We start from the raw sequence: 17,919 nt of genomic DNA, 5'->3' as shown, positions 1-17,919 counted from the left end.
TACAGGTATACCTCGCCTTACGTCGGTAATTGGTTCCAGGAAAACGACGTAAGTCGAAAAACGACGTAAGTCGAATTTACCTGTCTCCGAATCTACTTATCACTAGGAAAGCATTTTAAATAATATATGGTTAATAAAAATCTATTTTAAGCTTACAAACAAATAAATTTTAGTTTTTAATATAGTACAAAAAAAGTAATCTAAATTTACGAATGCGTGTACTGTAAATACAGTACATACTTGTATATATTTTAATATGATTTTATGTGCTTTAAACGTTTTTCTAGTGATATTACGACTTCAATATTTGTGGCGGACAGACGTAAAGTCGAATAAAATGACTTAAACTTGATTTTTATTTTTCCATATACTTTTTTGACAAACTACGTATAATCGAGAATGACGTAACTTGAAATGACATAACTCAAGGTATACTTGTATTTCCTCAGTTTTCAAGCAAATACAAAATATTGAATTTAAAAAACAGTAAGATTAAATTCATTTTTCAGATAAAATTCAGATCATCAGATAAAATTTAATTCATTATCCTCATTATCCAATCTGAATATCATTATAATTTATTATACCAAAATTAATTAATTTCTAGAAATGGCTAAAATACTTAAAATAATATTTGACTAATTAAAAAATTTAATAACTAAAGAATTTGTATTATTAGTAGACATGTTAAATTTTATGTAAATTTGAGTTAATATAATTAAATAAATTAAAATGTATCTAAAAAAATTAAATTAATTCAAATTTATTAATTCTTAAAATTTCCAACAGATGGTGATATGTATATATATAGTTCAAATTCTCTAATCATCACATAATTTTATCAGCTGATCAAACTTGATAAATTTTAGTAATTTCTCACAATTAATTAATTTTGATTTGTTAACTGATTTTAAGTACAGTAGAACCCCTCTAGTCCGCCCTCGGCTAGTCCGTCACTCCAGTTAATCCGACCGTGGTCGGAGTCAAGAAACTTGTCCTGACTCGTCGGTGACTCACCGTCCGTGGCGTTTTTCTGTGTTTGTTACAGTATATCTTTTACATTGTGTGTACATGTACAGTTTTGTGTGTGTTTTCAACATGTCAGGAGTGAAACGTAAACACGTTACTCTTTCATTAAATGAAAAATTAGCAGTGCTACAAAGACTGGACAAAGGGGAAAATTGTTTATTTTACTTTTTTCTGATAATCCAACCTTTTTTGCATTCCGACCATACCTCCAGTCCCAAAGGTGATGGATTAGAGGGGTTCTACTGTATTTAGAAATACCAATATTGCAATAATTATGTATGTAGAGATTAATTTTCTAACTTAGCACATTATATGCTAAGTTAGAAAATTATAGTAGTTTATGATTATTTGAGAACTCATAGAAGCAAAGTACAGTGAAACCCCGGTTAATGAATTTAATCCATTCCGCGACTCTGTTCGTTAACCGAAGCAATTTTTCCCATAGAAATTAACGCAAATGTAATTAATCCGTTCTAGTCTCCGAAATTTTTGTCATTTTATTTGTAATATACAGTAATTTTCTTTGATGAAAATGTAGGAAAACGTAGTATCTATCATTACAGCAACAAACATGTAAACTTTCTTTAATAAAATAACACTGTACATACCTTCGTTTGTTGTAGTTGGTGGTAGAAAAGTGGAGATATACGAACCTTAATGCTTAGAAGGGGAATCCCCTACAAAAAATTAACGGGTAGCACTTCATCAAAATATTCTTCAAGTCGAAGTCTCTTTCGGTAAAAAAACCCACCAGTGGCTAAGTGATCTTCGTACCTTGAATACGGTGAGTTCATTCGTGGGTTTGCACCTTGCTCAGACGGGCTGGCCATGTAAAATTTTCCAGGTTTTCTCCATGTCTGTAATGCCTAAATAGGGGCCAGTTTCCCCTAAAAACACCTTCCAGAAGGCATTCCCCCTAGGCAAATCACCCAAGTCAACACTTGAATGATCTACCTAGGGGGATCTGTTTGTTAAGTTATTGCGTTGCCATAACTTAACAAACAAACAAACTCTTTCCTAAGGAACAAGAAACTGATCTAAAGCTGATTGTCTTACTCTTTTAATCAAAATTTTTCTCAAATGCGACAGCGCATTGTCATTTATATTGCGTTGTCATTTTCTATTGCCACTATGACTTTTTTTTTCCTTGGATGCCATATTGATTAAATATATAAATCACAAAACTGAAAAAAGAACTATAGCACAAACACAACGAAAATCAATGCTTAACTCGCGCATGCCTAACATCAACTAAAATTTGACACAAAATACCGTTATGTTCGTTATCCAAGACAAAATTTTTGCAAAATAAAAGTTCATTAACCGATTTGGTCATTAATTAACCAAGACGTTTGTTAACCGGGGTTCCACTGTATCTGTAATTTGTTTAGTCATTAATAATTAATATTGCCATGTTTTAAATTTATATATAACATCTAGATCAGTGTTGTCCAAACTTTCTGACTGGCAAGCAAAATACACATAAGTGGTAGTTAGGCAGATATTTTGTAAAGTTCTCTTTATAAAATAGATCTATTTCTATTATTTATAAGTGATGTGCCAAATATGTTCATGTGTTGAATTAACATCTGACTCATGAACAGTTTGTGCTACAAGGTGAATTTTGTCCAGGAGCTATTTGGGTACCACTGGACACACAATAATAAATTAACATGTCTAAAGATCTAAAACACAAACTAATTATGTGATCTTTAAATTCTTCATTTGTATATTATTTTTACTTCAAAGTTGTTAACTTTGGAAAACCAAACTAATATTTATTTTACTTAGGGTCAATTTACCCAAGTTTTAATCTCAAGATTTATCTACAGAATTACCTTTAATGCATTTCATCAATGTAAATCTTTTGGGATAAACTGCCAACTAAATTATATTGACAATTTTGGATGGTTAAAATTTATTCTGTAGATTAGTGAAAAAAGAAGATGGTTAGTCAGCTCTGACTCTGATAAGATAATCTTTATTTAGACTATTTAAATCAAATTTATCTTAATATTGACAGAATATTTTTTAAAAAATCAGATCTTATAATGCTGTATAATAATTTTAAGTTTCAAGAATTGATTTCAATTTAAAAACTCCAGTTTTATGTTAATTTTCAGAGTTAAGTGAATCTTAATTTACACAGTTTAACATAATAATTTATCATTACTTAAAGTATCTATATTAAAATATTGTAAATAGTATCTACCAGACCCATAACTGATAATATATATTTTTGTCTACACTACAATCCATTTGCTTATTCACTTTTTTGCTTTTCCATCTTGTTTGCCTTCCCATTGATAACATGATTGTACAGTAATTTTTCAACTTACTAGTTAATAACTATCTTCCAAATCAGAGTAACTTTTTAGATTAGTGACTAGGTTAAATTTATTCCACAGTTATCCTATAGTTTAAATCAGTGGTTCTTAACCTGGGGTGCATGCACTCCTGGGGGTACGAGAGAGCATTTCCAGGGGTGCGAGAGAAATTTCAAAAATTCAAAATAAAATAAGAACGAGGTGTCTGTGTTCTCTACAAACCATGGTACCCAGCAACACGGCACCCCGACTTCTTCACTCTCTACCATCTCACTTCTACACTCTCTACTCTACCGTCTCTCAGCACATAGCACTTGTCATCAGTTGTCAATACATGCAGTTAATGTAGTAACATTGTCACATGCAGTACAAAAACTAGTTGCGATGTCTTTGCATACCTTAAATACAACATTTTTCACATCAAAACAAAAGCCAAAAATCGCTTAAATGCATCTGATGACTTACACGTGGCAATTTAAAAAAAAAAGCCTCGTTATAATAGAATTATTATGAATAAACAACAACCACTTAGCCATTAAAATTTAAATATTGCATTTTATGTTATATAGTAATATATATTGTAAATAAACATGGCATTTGTTTATGCAATAAATGTTTTTTCTTAAATAAAAAATATACACACATTTTTAAGGGGGTGCAAGAGCTTATTTTCAGATTCAAGGGGGTGCTGACCACTAAAAAAAGGTTAAGAACCATTGGTTTAAATAGTAACTTGTGCAGTTAATCCTTAAAAGTAACTTGCCACTGTGTCTAATCTTCCTCTGTTTAATGCTCAGATAGAGTAAGTGATAAATACTTGCATATCAGACAATAGAAGTGGGTTCAAATTCTTCTCTGGGCAATTTTTTAAATGCATAAAAATTTTGTTAAAATTAAGGTTAATGACTATTAAATTTCTAACAGAGGAGAATATATCTATTTGTTGAAATTCTATAGCCATTAAATCACTTAATTAGTCCAATTACAACTTAGTAAAATTTGATAATTTTTTCACAACTGATAAAGATCTGTAATATCTATCAAAACAATTCTTTAATCAAAAAAGTAAAAATTAAATAAATTTTATTTATTACTATTTTTTATTATAATTTTATACATAATATATCAATATCAAATCAATTGCATATTCCATGCTTAAGCTAAATGTTTACTTATATCAATATTCAAACATATTCTATAAAAATTAAATGGTTATGTATTAGAAAGATCTTTAATTATATTTAATATTTAATACCAGTAACTAAGTAAAGAAAAATTACCTGATGTTATATGATGTGTTGCAGGATGAGCATGGTGAAGTACATGATCAGATGAATCAGATCTAAATAATGAAACCATCAATAAGTTTATTTGTCTCATTAGTAAAGTTATGTATATCATGTTTAGAAAATTGATTTGATTATGTAAAATTTAAACAAGTAATTATTTATTCTGACATCATCACAATGCTGGGCTGCAATTTTTTGTCACAATGCTCTCAATTTTTAGTAGTGTCTTGCACCTGTACATCATACTTTCCCTGTTAGCAACAGAGTCATGCCAGTTCAGGGATAAATTTTTGAATTGAAATAACCTAAATTCCAGTGCAAACTGAAAGTTTGTATATAGTTAATCTGAGCCTCCTGCCTCTAAACTTTCCACATCTGCTCTCAATCATCTGTCTACTTCCATTCTTGAGATTAAGAAAAGACAAACAGATAGATAGATGGATGGATGACAGTATGGATTTATAAATCTACAATTTTTTCAAATTGCAGCCCAGCTAGAAATTGAAATGTAGATTATTCTTCAAATGGAAATTTTAAAGTTATCTTTTAAACTTAATAAATATTATAAAAACTTAAATTTAAAATAAATCAATAAGCAGCAGTGTTTTAATAAAATATTCTACATATAGTAAATAAATCTCAAAAAAAAAAATTTGTTGAAACTATCATAATTTTAAAATATTTTATTATAATAAAATTCAGAAATATTTTTACTTTAACAATTTTTGTAATTGAACTTACTAACTTATTAATTTTAATTATTAAAATTATTTCTCTATTTATAGTAAATAGGAATGTCCCAATACCACAAAAGTATTTATGCCGGCTACTATCATGAGTAGTTTTAAAGTATTGATACTGGTTTTGTATCAATCCTAAAGTATTGATAAGATGGTATCAGTATAAAACTGGAAATCTTGCTGAACATTGCTGTTTGGTCTATGACTTGATTTTGAAACATTGTGTGTACTTAATGAAACATCAAACACCTTCTTTTGCTGAGAAATGTTTATTTAATGAAACATTAACTTTTTCAGCCTCATGGAATATATCATCTTCAGGTGTAATTGAATTTGAACGAATTTTAAAATTGTAACAATGAAACGTCCAAACATTATACAGTAGAGCATCGATTATCCAACTCAATTGGAGACTCAGGTTGGTCGGATAACTGAAAAAATTAGATAATCAAAAAGAATGAAAAAATACATTATAAGTATAGTATATTAGCATATTAGTATATCCCATGTAATTAGTATATTAGTATATCGCTATTAACATACTTCATGTTGAATTTTCATTGATGTTTAGCCTAACAAATTTTTTCTTTAAATAATAATCATAGCTATTGTATCGTTAAAAAATATTTTTTAATTATTTTATTGCTCACAAAACAAACAACCACTCATAATTAGAAAATTAAGTCTCGTTTAAATACTGGCTTCTNTGTTTTTGCAAATTTGTATATATCTTTATTTTATATTTTTTGGGTCGCGACAAAAATCACAATCATAAATGGGGTCGTAAATAAAAAAAGTTTAAGAAGCCCTGTACTATACTAATAATGTATTTTTTTCCTTCTTTTCAGTTATCCGACCAACCTGAGTCCCCAATTGAGTCGGATAATCAATGCTCTACTGTACATTACAAATATCATTTATTTTGGGAAGTAAAGATAACAAAACTTTATTATTTATAATAAAGTTTTCTTATTATTTTCTTATTACAGTATTATTAAAGAAAACTTTGTGTAATATTAACTTGCTCTGGTCTGCTACTGTTGTCAGAATTAGTAATGTGACCCTCCTCTTGAAAAGTTTGGGGACCCCTGGTCTAAACACACTAAAGTTTTTAGAAAATCTACAATGATTGATTCCTTCATTCATTGGAAATCCAATGATATAAATGTGCACAAAGAATGTGAATGCTTCCATCAATATGCCAGTAAATACAGTAATTTCACATTCTTTGAGCATTGCTGACAGAAACAGTGAATTCATAAAAATCATAAAAATAGCTCAATAGCATGGCTTTCTTAAAAACCTAATCAAATATCATTATTAAAGTAGTCTATAAAGCAACTTCAGTTTGTCATAAAAAATTTACTAACTACATAGATGATTGTGTTAAACAACAAATTAAGCTATGCAGTTAGTTAAATTTTAGATATGTGTTTATTAGAATTAAAATATATAATTAATTAATTAATTAATTTAAACATTTATTTATAGTAACACCAGTTACTTGGTATGTTTTGATTCCTGTTAAGAAGTCAATCTGCTTAATTAATTAATATGTTCTACTGAGGTTTGACTGTAATAATATTGAAATTCTTTAAGCCTTATAAAAAAGTTCAAATATTTAAAATTTAAATTAAGATGGTTTTATTTGATGAGATTCAAAATCAATCTAAAGTCAATTATTAAAAATAATATTCCTACCTCCTGTCTGGCAATAAAAACATTTTAACATATGGATTACGTTGCGGTCGATTTCTATCAAATGGCAATTCGGTGGCACATACAATTGTTACAACTAATTGTAAAGCTTGAATGTCATACCAAAGTTTTACCTATAAATACAGAAATTCAAATACATTATAATTACTCTTTATTAATACAAAACTGATTATTATTATTTATCAAAATTTTCAATATGAACATTGTTTCTAAGCAGCCTTTTACAAATTATTATTATTATTAAAATATGTAGAATTTACTCACTAAGGAGTACTTGAAACTATTATTAGCTGATGATTATAGGTTTGATTGCAAATGTGTAGAGAAATGGCTATCCTTCAAAGTGTTCTATCATTTAACATGATTTAATCAAAAACTGCTCTCACAATGTTATAAAAATCCTTATGAAATGATATCCTTTTTCAAAGATTAACACCTATAACAACATAATCCAAAATATTTTGGATTATNATTAAGCAGAAAGCCACTACCACCTCTCCACTCCGCGTCGGATTTACAACCCCAAAATTGGTGTTTGTGTGTGTGACAGTGACAAGTAGAGAATCGTCCAACCCTTCTCGGGGTACAAGTCGTTGTTTCATACATGTTCGTCATGGAACGTACACATATGCGTACCAAGCCTAAGGCATTGCCTGCACCACCGGCTAGACGCATTACCATGTCTGATTCTGCATCCGATGCCCGAGCAAAGACTATTTTGAAAGAAGCTGTCGATGCTGTCGTCAACAGTTTTGCCAAGCATACGCACGGATACGGTCGAGGTATGTTATTTACTCTTACTTAAGCATTTTACTTACCCTTTAATAAATGTGACATATCCAAATTATGGTTGAGCTATTTATTAGTTTACCAGGTCTTATTCCGTTTATGGAGACTAGACTTCATTTATTAACGGGGGCGCCGATGGGGTATCGTTTTTGAGCCAGAATGAGGATAGAAGAACCCACACACACTTTTATTTGGACCCACGTTTCCAAATTTAGTCTGTGTTTGCCTGCTCGATCGAAAAATATCCCTTGATCAACTGTTTATAAGGCCTAGCACGTGAATGAATGCCAAAGATTTTCTGCCATTTACGATCTAGAAGCGGCACGAAACCTTTACTAATTTCTCGAATATTAACGTTCGTTATTATATTTAATCAGATTAGAATTTTAAAATATTAATTTTAGAATAATTTAAAAGTTTTTAAACACGCTGTCGATCGAATAAAGATACACACAAGTCAATTGATAATGCAGTTCTTTCGTAGCAAGTAATTATCAATAACTTTCTATGAAAGAACTGCATTAATTCTATATCTTAACATTGTTCGAAACATTACTTTCGCGTTACATTGTCAAGGAAATTTATAAAAATTAGCATGTTACCTAGATTTTAGCAATTAATTATAAAAGTTTACGTTGTAGGCAAGAATTGTCACATACAAGGACAAATCGCAGAAAGTAGCAAGTCCTGTAAAAAAACATTAAAAAATTGTATTTCTTACAAGTTTCGTCATTACTTGGCCCCACCCTTATCATTAGCTGGCCCCCTCAGATTCCTAGATCTGGCCTTGTTCCTATATAAGTAAGGGATACGACAGCACTAAAACAGAGGGCCGTAGAAGGTTCATATTTGAATTAAAAAGCGGTCAGACATAAGATGATAGTAAATGTTAAGCTGATATCGTCCAAATTTTAAACAGAATTTTAAGAATTATGCAGATAGAAGCGCTTACTTACTTATTATCAATTACCAGTCATGTTTCTTAAAATGTCATGTATATATGGCTGTTACTCGCTGTTTTATGTCTTCATCGAAGTGTTACAATTGAACAAATCATATTGTGTTAAGATATACATAGATAGAATTTTTAAGCCTATAAAATAAACTATTATTCTGTCAAAATTTATAAAATTTAGAGCTATAATTCTGTCAAAACTATTTCTCTTTCAATACACAAACACAATCCAGAGAGTATTCTAAGTAAGGGAATTCTTCGGCAAATAAAAGAGTATCGCGTTACAGTTCCTCCTCGAACATGTCTGGACATTTTTCTTTCATCCAGTTGCTATTTTCTCGTTTTCCAATATTTGAAATATAATACTTATTTGAAAGTTTGTAAATGGGGGAAAAGAAAAGGAATCGTTCGTCACAATTGGGACAACGAACTCGTGCAAAAGTTTGCTCGCATTGTTTGGTGGTTGACAGTTTTTGTTATGATGAAAACATGAATGAGTATTGTGAAATTTTAAACAATTCAGTCTTTTTTTTACAATTTCAAAAAAATGAATTTACTTCTTGTTATGAAAATGTTGTTATACATTTTAAACAATTGGTTTTCTTAGAATGGGCTTAGATTTTGATACTTTTAGAATAATGTAACGGAAAGGATTTTAATGCTTTAGAAATGGAAAAAATTATAAAGATTTTGCCAGGTTTTAAATAGTAATAGAAACATTTTGATTTGTTTTTAAATGGTACCAGAAATATTTTAATGCTTTATAAATGGGCAAAGAAATATTAGATGAGAAAGACTTGGGCATTTTTTAAAATGGTAATAGAAGGATTTAGATTTTTTAAATTGATATCAGAAAGATTTTAATGTATTTAAAAATGAGCTCAGAAAGATTGTGTTTAGAAGTAAACTCGGAAGATTTTTACTTAAATCTTCTATTAGAGTTTTATTATCTTTAGATATAGGCCAAAAAGTACGCTTTGTAAATGTTGAGAATTGAGATAATTTTTGAGAAATTATCGAATTTAATTACTTCTCTTCTTAAATTGATTACATTTTTTACTTCTATAATCAGAAATATTCTAGAAGATAAATTTATCTATCGGATTGTATTAAATTTTTTATTGTTTTTAAAAATAATTTTTAAGTATTTAAGAAAGTTTAGATATTAGTAAAGTGAATTACATTGCAATGTTTCCAAATCTAGATGGTGCATTTGAGTGTGATATCATTGCATCAAATGCTGGTTTTTGTCTGTGCGAGGTACTATGTGGTAGAGAGGGGTGGAGAATGATGGATCACTTTCAAGACGAAACGTGGATAAGAATGCTTCAAGGTTCTCAGTGTCCTGTTGCTGTCTATACTTATTTTAGTCTATTTTTCTAATATATTTATTATTGTACAAAAGTATAATATATATATATATATATACAGTTTTGAGATATAACGCAGTTTTGAGATTTTGTGAAGCACAGGTTATAAGAACTTACAGAGTTAGTTATGCAAGAGGAGAGGTAGCAAACGTGTGAGTATACTACCATTAATAATTGCAATTAACTGCAGCTGCATACAATAGTTTTTTTTTCTATGTTGAGATCGAATGTTATCAAATATAATTGGTCTCGGAGGGGGAATATAGGGGTACTATTTATGCGACAGTCCCAACCGTGCATTCACCTCATGTCTCTTCTTTCCCGCGCATTTAAATGTTTTTTTACCTCTAATTTGTTTTTTGTAAGATAAGTACTTGTTGTTTTGTCAAGCTACGACTACCAGTAATTAAGGATAAGGAATATTTAAAAGAAATATTTAAATATTATACAGGAGATAAACTCCTTCCTCAACGTTACTTAGGCTGATCATATAAATATCGTATTACTAAAATTAGAAAAAAAAATATGTTATAAAGATCAGAACAAATGATGACAAAAATTTTTGAATTGATGAAATTGAAGAGGCTTGTAATTTAATTGCTGCTCCTTAATTTATATTTCACATGTGGCTAAATCTGAAGAGGGTTCTCCTGAACGATACTTCTCCCGCTGAACAACAAACTTTTATTCTCATCACTAAATATTCCTTTAAAAGAACAATGGAAAGTCTCAGCTACCATCTCATCCTATTGTCTTACCTTAATTACTACCTTCGTAAGAAAGAAGAAAAAAGAGAGAGAATTTTTATAACAAGATTTAATTCATTTAGATTAATTAAAATACTTCTTAAATTATCCCATGAGGAAAAATAGCCTCATAAATATTAGGTCGCTCGATATAGGCAATCTTGCATTATGTTAATCGGATTGGTGGAATCTCGCCCGTTGACATTCTCTAAAATGCCACACGTGAACGTTATGTCCAGTAAATTATGCGCTAACATGGCATAATGAATTTTACCTAAAGCTAAAGAGTTTAATATCTAGCAAAATATCGAAACCACTAATGCCACATGTTCAAGACAATAGCTTTTATTTAACAGACTCCCAGACTTGTCAACCATCATTTCAGTTTGAGTTTGACTCACCGATTCCAACCGGTTGCACGGTGAGTCAGAAAATTGAAATTTTTGGAATAGAGTCATGTTAAATATGTAAAATCATTAATTTTATAAATCAGGAAGTAGTCTTAAAAACAATAAAATTAACTATTGTAAATGATTGATATTCACTTTTCAGTGATTCAACTTTCCTTTGCAGATAGGAATTTTCAAATTTAAAATAATAATATATTCGATTTTACTTTTCTATATTTCGAGAAAATTAAAAATATTTTATTTCTCAAAAATCAACTGAAACTCGAGTAAAATAAACAAAATAGAGCCTCGGATCAACAGATGAAGACGTGGATTAAAAATCATTTTACATCGAAATCTAGTTAATGAAATAAATTTTAAAATAGTTTTATTTATTTATTTTTTAAATTTTTATAAAATATATTCGGTACAAGCCGGTATGATAAAGATCATTTTATATAAATTCCCAGTTTAAATCTGCGTATCAAAATGAAGAATTAAATGATCAGATATTCTTCGTAATGTATCTGGTTTTAAGTGATCGATCTTTAAAAATTTTTCTCGTTTTTTCTAAAAAAAAATTCTCGGTTAAGATAAACATGGTATGATTTAGTCAAAAATCAGACAAGAAAAACCTGTTTATTATGAGTCTTCGTGTTATAAATAGAAAGATTCCACATGATTGGAAAATAAATTCCCTAATTATAGGCTAAAATATTTTTAAACTCCACTTGTTAATACAAAATTAAATTCAAAATATTTTCTAACTAAAAACCATTATTTTCTTTGTAATTCTAGTAAAATAATTTTTTTTTTTTAAATTATTGAAATGTATTAAATATACACAGAGTCTTTCATGCAAGTGTTGTAACGGATTATAAATGATTGCAATTGTAAAACATAACTGATTGTAGTTATAAATATTTAAGGTTAAGAGGTTAAAAAAATCATGTTGATGTAGTGTAAAATTATGTATGTTCGTTTGTTAGTTTGTTCTTAAATAATATACGGTTGAAGTCCTGAAGGGTCTCATTGAGTGACGTCATTTGGGGCTTGTCTGATGTCTATCATCACTTTACTTAAACAAAGCGACGGAAGCGAAATTTAGTAGGAAAGTTAAGGTCAAAGGTTGCCCGAAATCCTCCGATATGTTTACTTTAACTGCCAATCCTACAGAATTTATATTGTAAAAGTGGAGGGGCGTTCATATTTCTTACTTCTTTCTTAGTATTTTTTCGAACGTTTACTAACATTTAAAAGCAAAAAGAAATGAATTAAAACGCCGTATAAATTTTTTACTTTGTAACTAAATGCTTCTTTTTATCTTAAATGTATTTTTATTTGTTTGTTTCTTAAAGTTTTCTGTCTTTTTAATTAATTAATTAAGGAAGAAAAAAAGGTAACTTAATTTATTAGGTTTCGGTTTAAATGTTGATTTAACAAACTTGTTGAAGATATAAAAATATTTGACGAGATTTCGAGGTATTCAGGTTATTTAGATAAGAAACAATCCGACCAATTTCTTATCTAAATAGGCGCTATCACGTGACCGAGGTACATTTTTCTAAAAGTCACCCGAGAGTGCCTTTTAACAAATTGTTTGACATTAACGATGGCGTTCGATTATATTTTTTGATAAATTAAAAAATCAGTTTAAGTATTTCACCTTAAAGGACGAGATACAATTAATTCTACTTGAGGTTCTTGTCTAGATTCTAAAATTATTTCAGATACATCCTCCCTTGTCTTATTTTGCAATGAGCGTCCATTCCATTCAACAACTTCATCGCCTGAAATAAGAAATGAAACTGTTTAATTATATGTAATTAATTTTTATGAATAACCATTTGAATTGTTAAAATATTATTTTTTTTAACTATTTTAACAATTTAAATATTAATCCAATTAATTTCATATAAACTAATATTGCTTATATACAAGGTAGCTTCAAAAAGTTCAAAGGAAAATGTATGCAATTACAAAATGCAGAGTCAGAAGGCACTGGTGTTGAGTCTTTTTTGGTCACAATCATATTATAATGTGCAAGAGTTGAGTACATGAAAGAGTGAAAGAAAGATTTCTGATCCATGTTTATTGTCAAAATGTCCATCATCGATCAACGAACAAACATCAAATTCTGTGTCCTGTTGAAGAAGACACTGCAAGAAATTCTGGCAATGTTATCTACAACTAGGGTGAAACAGTGATGAAGAAAACTTCCGTGTAGATATGGCACAAGCTGTTTGCCTATGGGAGACAGTTCATGGAAGACGATGAAAAATTTCATGCAATGACATAACAATTGCACAAGTTCGAGAGACTGTGTGCAAAGACAGGTGTCAATCAGCAGTCACCATTGCAAAAAAGTGTGGCATTTTTGTGCGAAGCTGTCACACCATTCTTACCAAAAATCTGCAAATGCAAGTCTGCGAGCACATTGTTCCAAAACAGTTAACAGCAGACCACTGTCAATTTTGTATGAAGATTTATGGCAATTTCATTGACACTGTTGATACAGACCAGGATGTGTTGAACAGGATAATCACTGGTGGCAAAAAATAGTGTTTCCTGTACTGTTCAGTGAACTGCTATTTTAGTAATGTTTAAAGCAAAAAAAAAAATGTCACTTTTTCAAATGACTACTAAGAAAACTACTATGCAGATGCAGATTTATATTGAAACTAATGAAGGTTAAGCCTCAGGCATCTGAATCCAGGGCCCCACATAGCTGAAATTTTAAAAATTTATTTTCAATTTGTTGCAGTATCATACATTTTTGCATAGTTATATACTTTCTTAAACAGAGATAAAATGAATCCCATACAGGTATTTATTCATATATGTGTAAGTCTTATGGGACCCAAGACTATATATTTTGAGGCTCAAGTTTACTAAAAAGATAATTATACAAATTTTGTTATTCTAAGTTTATATTTTATTAATATGCATATTGGACCCTAACAACATCATAGTATGTCTTAGATAGTCTAAAAAATGTCAAATGACAATAAGATGACTTCAAAAATATTCAATAAAACTTCTTATACCTATAATATGACATTTAATACAGGATCTGTACAGGTAATTCCATCTGTAATTCCCTGACTTTCCATAACCAATTATGACATTACTCCCTGACTTATTAACGTCTCTGTATTTTCCCTTTCCATTATGTAATGTTCAACCAAGTCTATTTAAACCCATTTTGTACACAATTATATAAATTTTTTAATTAAAATACACTTTATTTACTTACAAAAAATGAAAAACTTTGCATAAAATCAATTATGTAATTAGCTACGTCATTTCTATGTCATATAAAAAAATTCATGATTTAACTTAAATTAATTTGTAAATTTTATTTAAATAATCAAAAGATTCATGTCACGTTGTAAACTCAAATTTTCTTAAAGCGAGCAGACAGGAAATTCAAAATAATTTAAACAAAAGAAATAGCTCACTGTGAAAAGGAGAAATCACTTATCGCATACTATTTTTGGTCCAGAACGGATCCATTAAAAGTCCATTCATCCATTTCTTCCCATCCCTTCGTGAAACTTAATAGTGGGAGCAGAGGAGTTTGGTGGAAAAGTGATTCGTTGTCGATATTTTTGAAAACCTGATTTTAACTCTATGGCAATATTTTGGTATACTCAGTGATGATATTCAGCAGGTTCACACAGGTTCAGCCGAACCTGTTGTTAACATTTTCAAAGTTCTCCGAACCTTGTTAAATACACGTAACATTTCTCAGTGATTTTGCTTCTTTTAAAAAATATATTAAAATATACATATTATACTCTGTAACACTACTAAACCAGAGCCTTATACCCCATTTGCCTTGATGTGACCTCCCTCGACTGTTTCAATCTTGACTGAAATGAGGTTCAATCGCAGTCCACTCAAGAGAGTTCTTGAAACTAGATCCAGGAGCCATATTCTGGTCACCGTCTCTGGTCTCTCATCTCTCACAAGATGGTCTCTGATTGGCTAATCCAAATGATTAGCCAATCAGCGACCGGCTTGTGAGAGACACGAGACCAGAGACGGTGACCAGAATATGACCCCAGCATAAGAGAGATCCCACGCGCGCGAGAAAATACAAGATGGCTGCAGAACACGTGTCGTAATAAAATATGTACAAAATAAACCATTTTGAACACTCTTTATTATTATTTATAAAAAAAAAAATATAGTTCTGGCATAAAAAATGTTAAATTTTAACTGACTTAATTTTGCAAACGCATCTTTTTTATTTATATGGGTATCTTAAGGTCAGTTTTTGCGCTAATGTTGCTAATGCACCATTTGCACGAAAAAAAATTGTTAAGGAAAAAGTTTCTGTTAGCGAACCCTTTGTTAAATATTTCGAATATCACCACTGGGTATACTTCTGAAATTCTGTGGGTCATCAGAAGATGGAAATTTGCAGTGAGCAAGAAAACATATCGCAAATAATAATCCTGCCAATTTTTACAAACTGATGACCTCCACATACTGTATGTGGCCAGCAGCAAAGAATACAATAAATAAAAATACATAAATTGCATTAGGTCCACCACACAACCCAAAATTGCCCCATACACAATATCGTTAAGCCGACTGATGGTTCTTTGCCTCCTTCCCATGGTATCAACTGACTGCAATGAGTTAACCAAATGTCACACAGGTCAAAAATGATGGGAAGGGTTGTGTACAGGACACAATCATAATTGTTTAAGGTGTGAATCCGTCATTGTGTTATTAGAGGAAGGATAAGATGTAAACAAATAAAGTCTTGACGGTTATCACATTCCAAGTTTTTTAATTGTTATCAATAGTTATCTATTAGTTTGGGCAACAGGCACACTCAAAATGTTTGTGTTGAAGTTGATGTGCTCAATTTTCTTAAGCTCTCTATTCAATTTGCATCATTTGGCATTAGTTATTTTGGGCTTTTCTGATTCCTTTTAAATTTTTCTTTCCAATAATATATCTTTTACATTTCTGTTCATATTTCCTTGCAATTTCTTTGACATTATGAAAATTTTCTTCAACCCACACACTTACCAGCTTATAACTTTACAAATTCTATTTTATTGGTTATTATTGCTAAATAATATTGTAGATCCTGTCATTCTGTACAAATCAAAACAAAGTTAGACATCCTATTTCTTTGCTATCCAAAGTTTAACTGCCCAAACATCACACTGCATCACCATCTTAGGTATTCATGCACAACCACTACCCCTCTCCCACACAGCTGCACCCCCCACTAGCCACCATTTAAAATATGGATATAAACCTCCTATTCAACAAAATTTAAATCATTAGACTGTCATTTATAGTTTACGAGATATAAGTGCAACAAATCTTGCCATTTCTTTGGTCGCTACAGTTTTCATAGACTTCTCTATACTGAACCAAATTTAAAAATGTGTTCGGATCAAAAAGGAGCGAGAGTAACAAACGGATTCTACAGTATTTGCAGATTCCTTGACATTTTCTGCTAAAATTATTCCTTAACTTTCCAGGTCTGTACGGACTCTGTTAATAACATACCTACTAACATAATAATTTTACCATATACATGATAACTTTAAATTTAAAAAAAAATAAATTTGAAATTAATTATTTTTAAACTATATCAACTATTTCCTCATGAATGCTTTTCTCCATTTGGAGATCCTTTATGTTTGTGTGAAAAATTTTTAAAGGAGGCCCAGAAATTTAAAGGTTTATGGTCCCTGAAGTGTTAATCTACCCTTACTACCATGTTAAAAAAATTGTGGGGGAAAAAAACTGTTTCATTTGTAAAAGCAGTTGCTGTATCATACATTTTTATTCAAAACAATTATCATAATGCTTATGCTCAAAAATGGTAGCAAATAGTAGTATTTAAGCCATCTCTGGCAACCTTGAATTATGACTACACAATAATGAATTTTTTTGTCTGTCAAATGTAATCAAAATTAAAATTTTCAAAACAAGCAAAAAATTTTGCTATTGACAATTTTAACCAAGTTCAATAAAATAAAAACAATGTGAGCATTCAATTACACAAATACAAACCTAAGAATAAAAAAAAATCATGTTCCTGCATTAGAATGATAGCCTTGATATCAATCTGCAAGTTAAGAGTTAAATTTGGTTTTCATTTATAATGATGTCAAAGAAAGAGGACTCTCCTAATAAGCTTTATCTCCTTTTATTCTAACAATTTTTATAATGAAAGTACTTTTGGATATTATTATTTCTAATATCTAGGAACATTTCAAGCACTGATTTTCTCTCAAAATATTTTCAAAGTGTATTCTTCATATTACGTGCTAAAAGATTTATTCTTATACTAGCTGCAAGGACCCGCTTCGCTGAGTTTTTATTTTTATGTAATATAGTTTTTTTTTATATATATAAAAGACTGTTTTTCTAAGTAATCTAGAATCTAGCTGCAAGGACCCGCTTCGCTGGGCAAAAAGTAACGATAGTGAAGATTAAGATAATTACATTATAGCTAATCTTACCCGTTTTCACAGAATGCAAGAATTAGGTCCCCCGTTTCCAGACTAATTAGAGAATTTTTACGT

At 30.0% G+C, this 17,919-nt stretch overlaps 1 protein-coding gene across 1 annotated transcript in view; it reads right to left on the bottom strand.

Moving 5' to 3' along the window:
- LOC111625627 (regulating synaptic membrane exocytosis protein 2-like) overlaps positions 1-17,919 on the bottom strand; it is a 328,126-nt gene that overhangs the window by 164,841 nt on the left and 145,366 nt on the right. Inside the window, exons 6-8 of the mRNA XM_023368831.1 lie at positions 13,020-13,143; positions 8,553-8,580; positions 7,087-7,217 (exon numbers count right to left, since the gene is read on the bottom strand). Coding sequence (XP_023224599.1) covers positions 7,087-7,217; positions 8,553-8,580; positions 13,020-13,143 — 283 coding nt within the window. The remainder of the gene's footprint in view (positions 1-7,086; positions 7,218-8,552; positions 8,581-13,019; positions 13,144-17,919) is intronic.

Source organism: Centruroides sculpturatus, unplaced genomic scaffold (genome assembly GCF_000671375.1).
Source record: "Centruroides sculpturatus isolate CEXI.00-Female unplaced genomic scaffold, Cexi_2.0 scaffold356, whole genome shotgun sequence".
In the NCBI taxonomy this organism is placed as follows: Eukaryota; Metazoa; Arthropoda; class Arachnida; order Scorpiones; family Buthidae; genus Centruroides; species Centruroides sculpturatus.
This window is presented reverse-complemented; position numbering and strand designations above follow the sequence as displayed.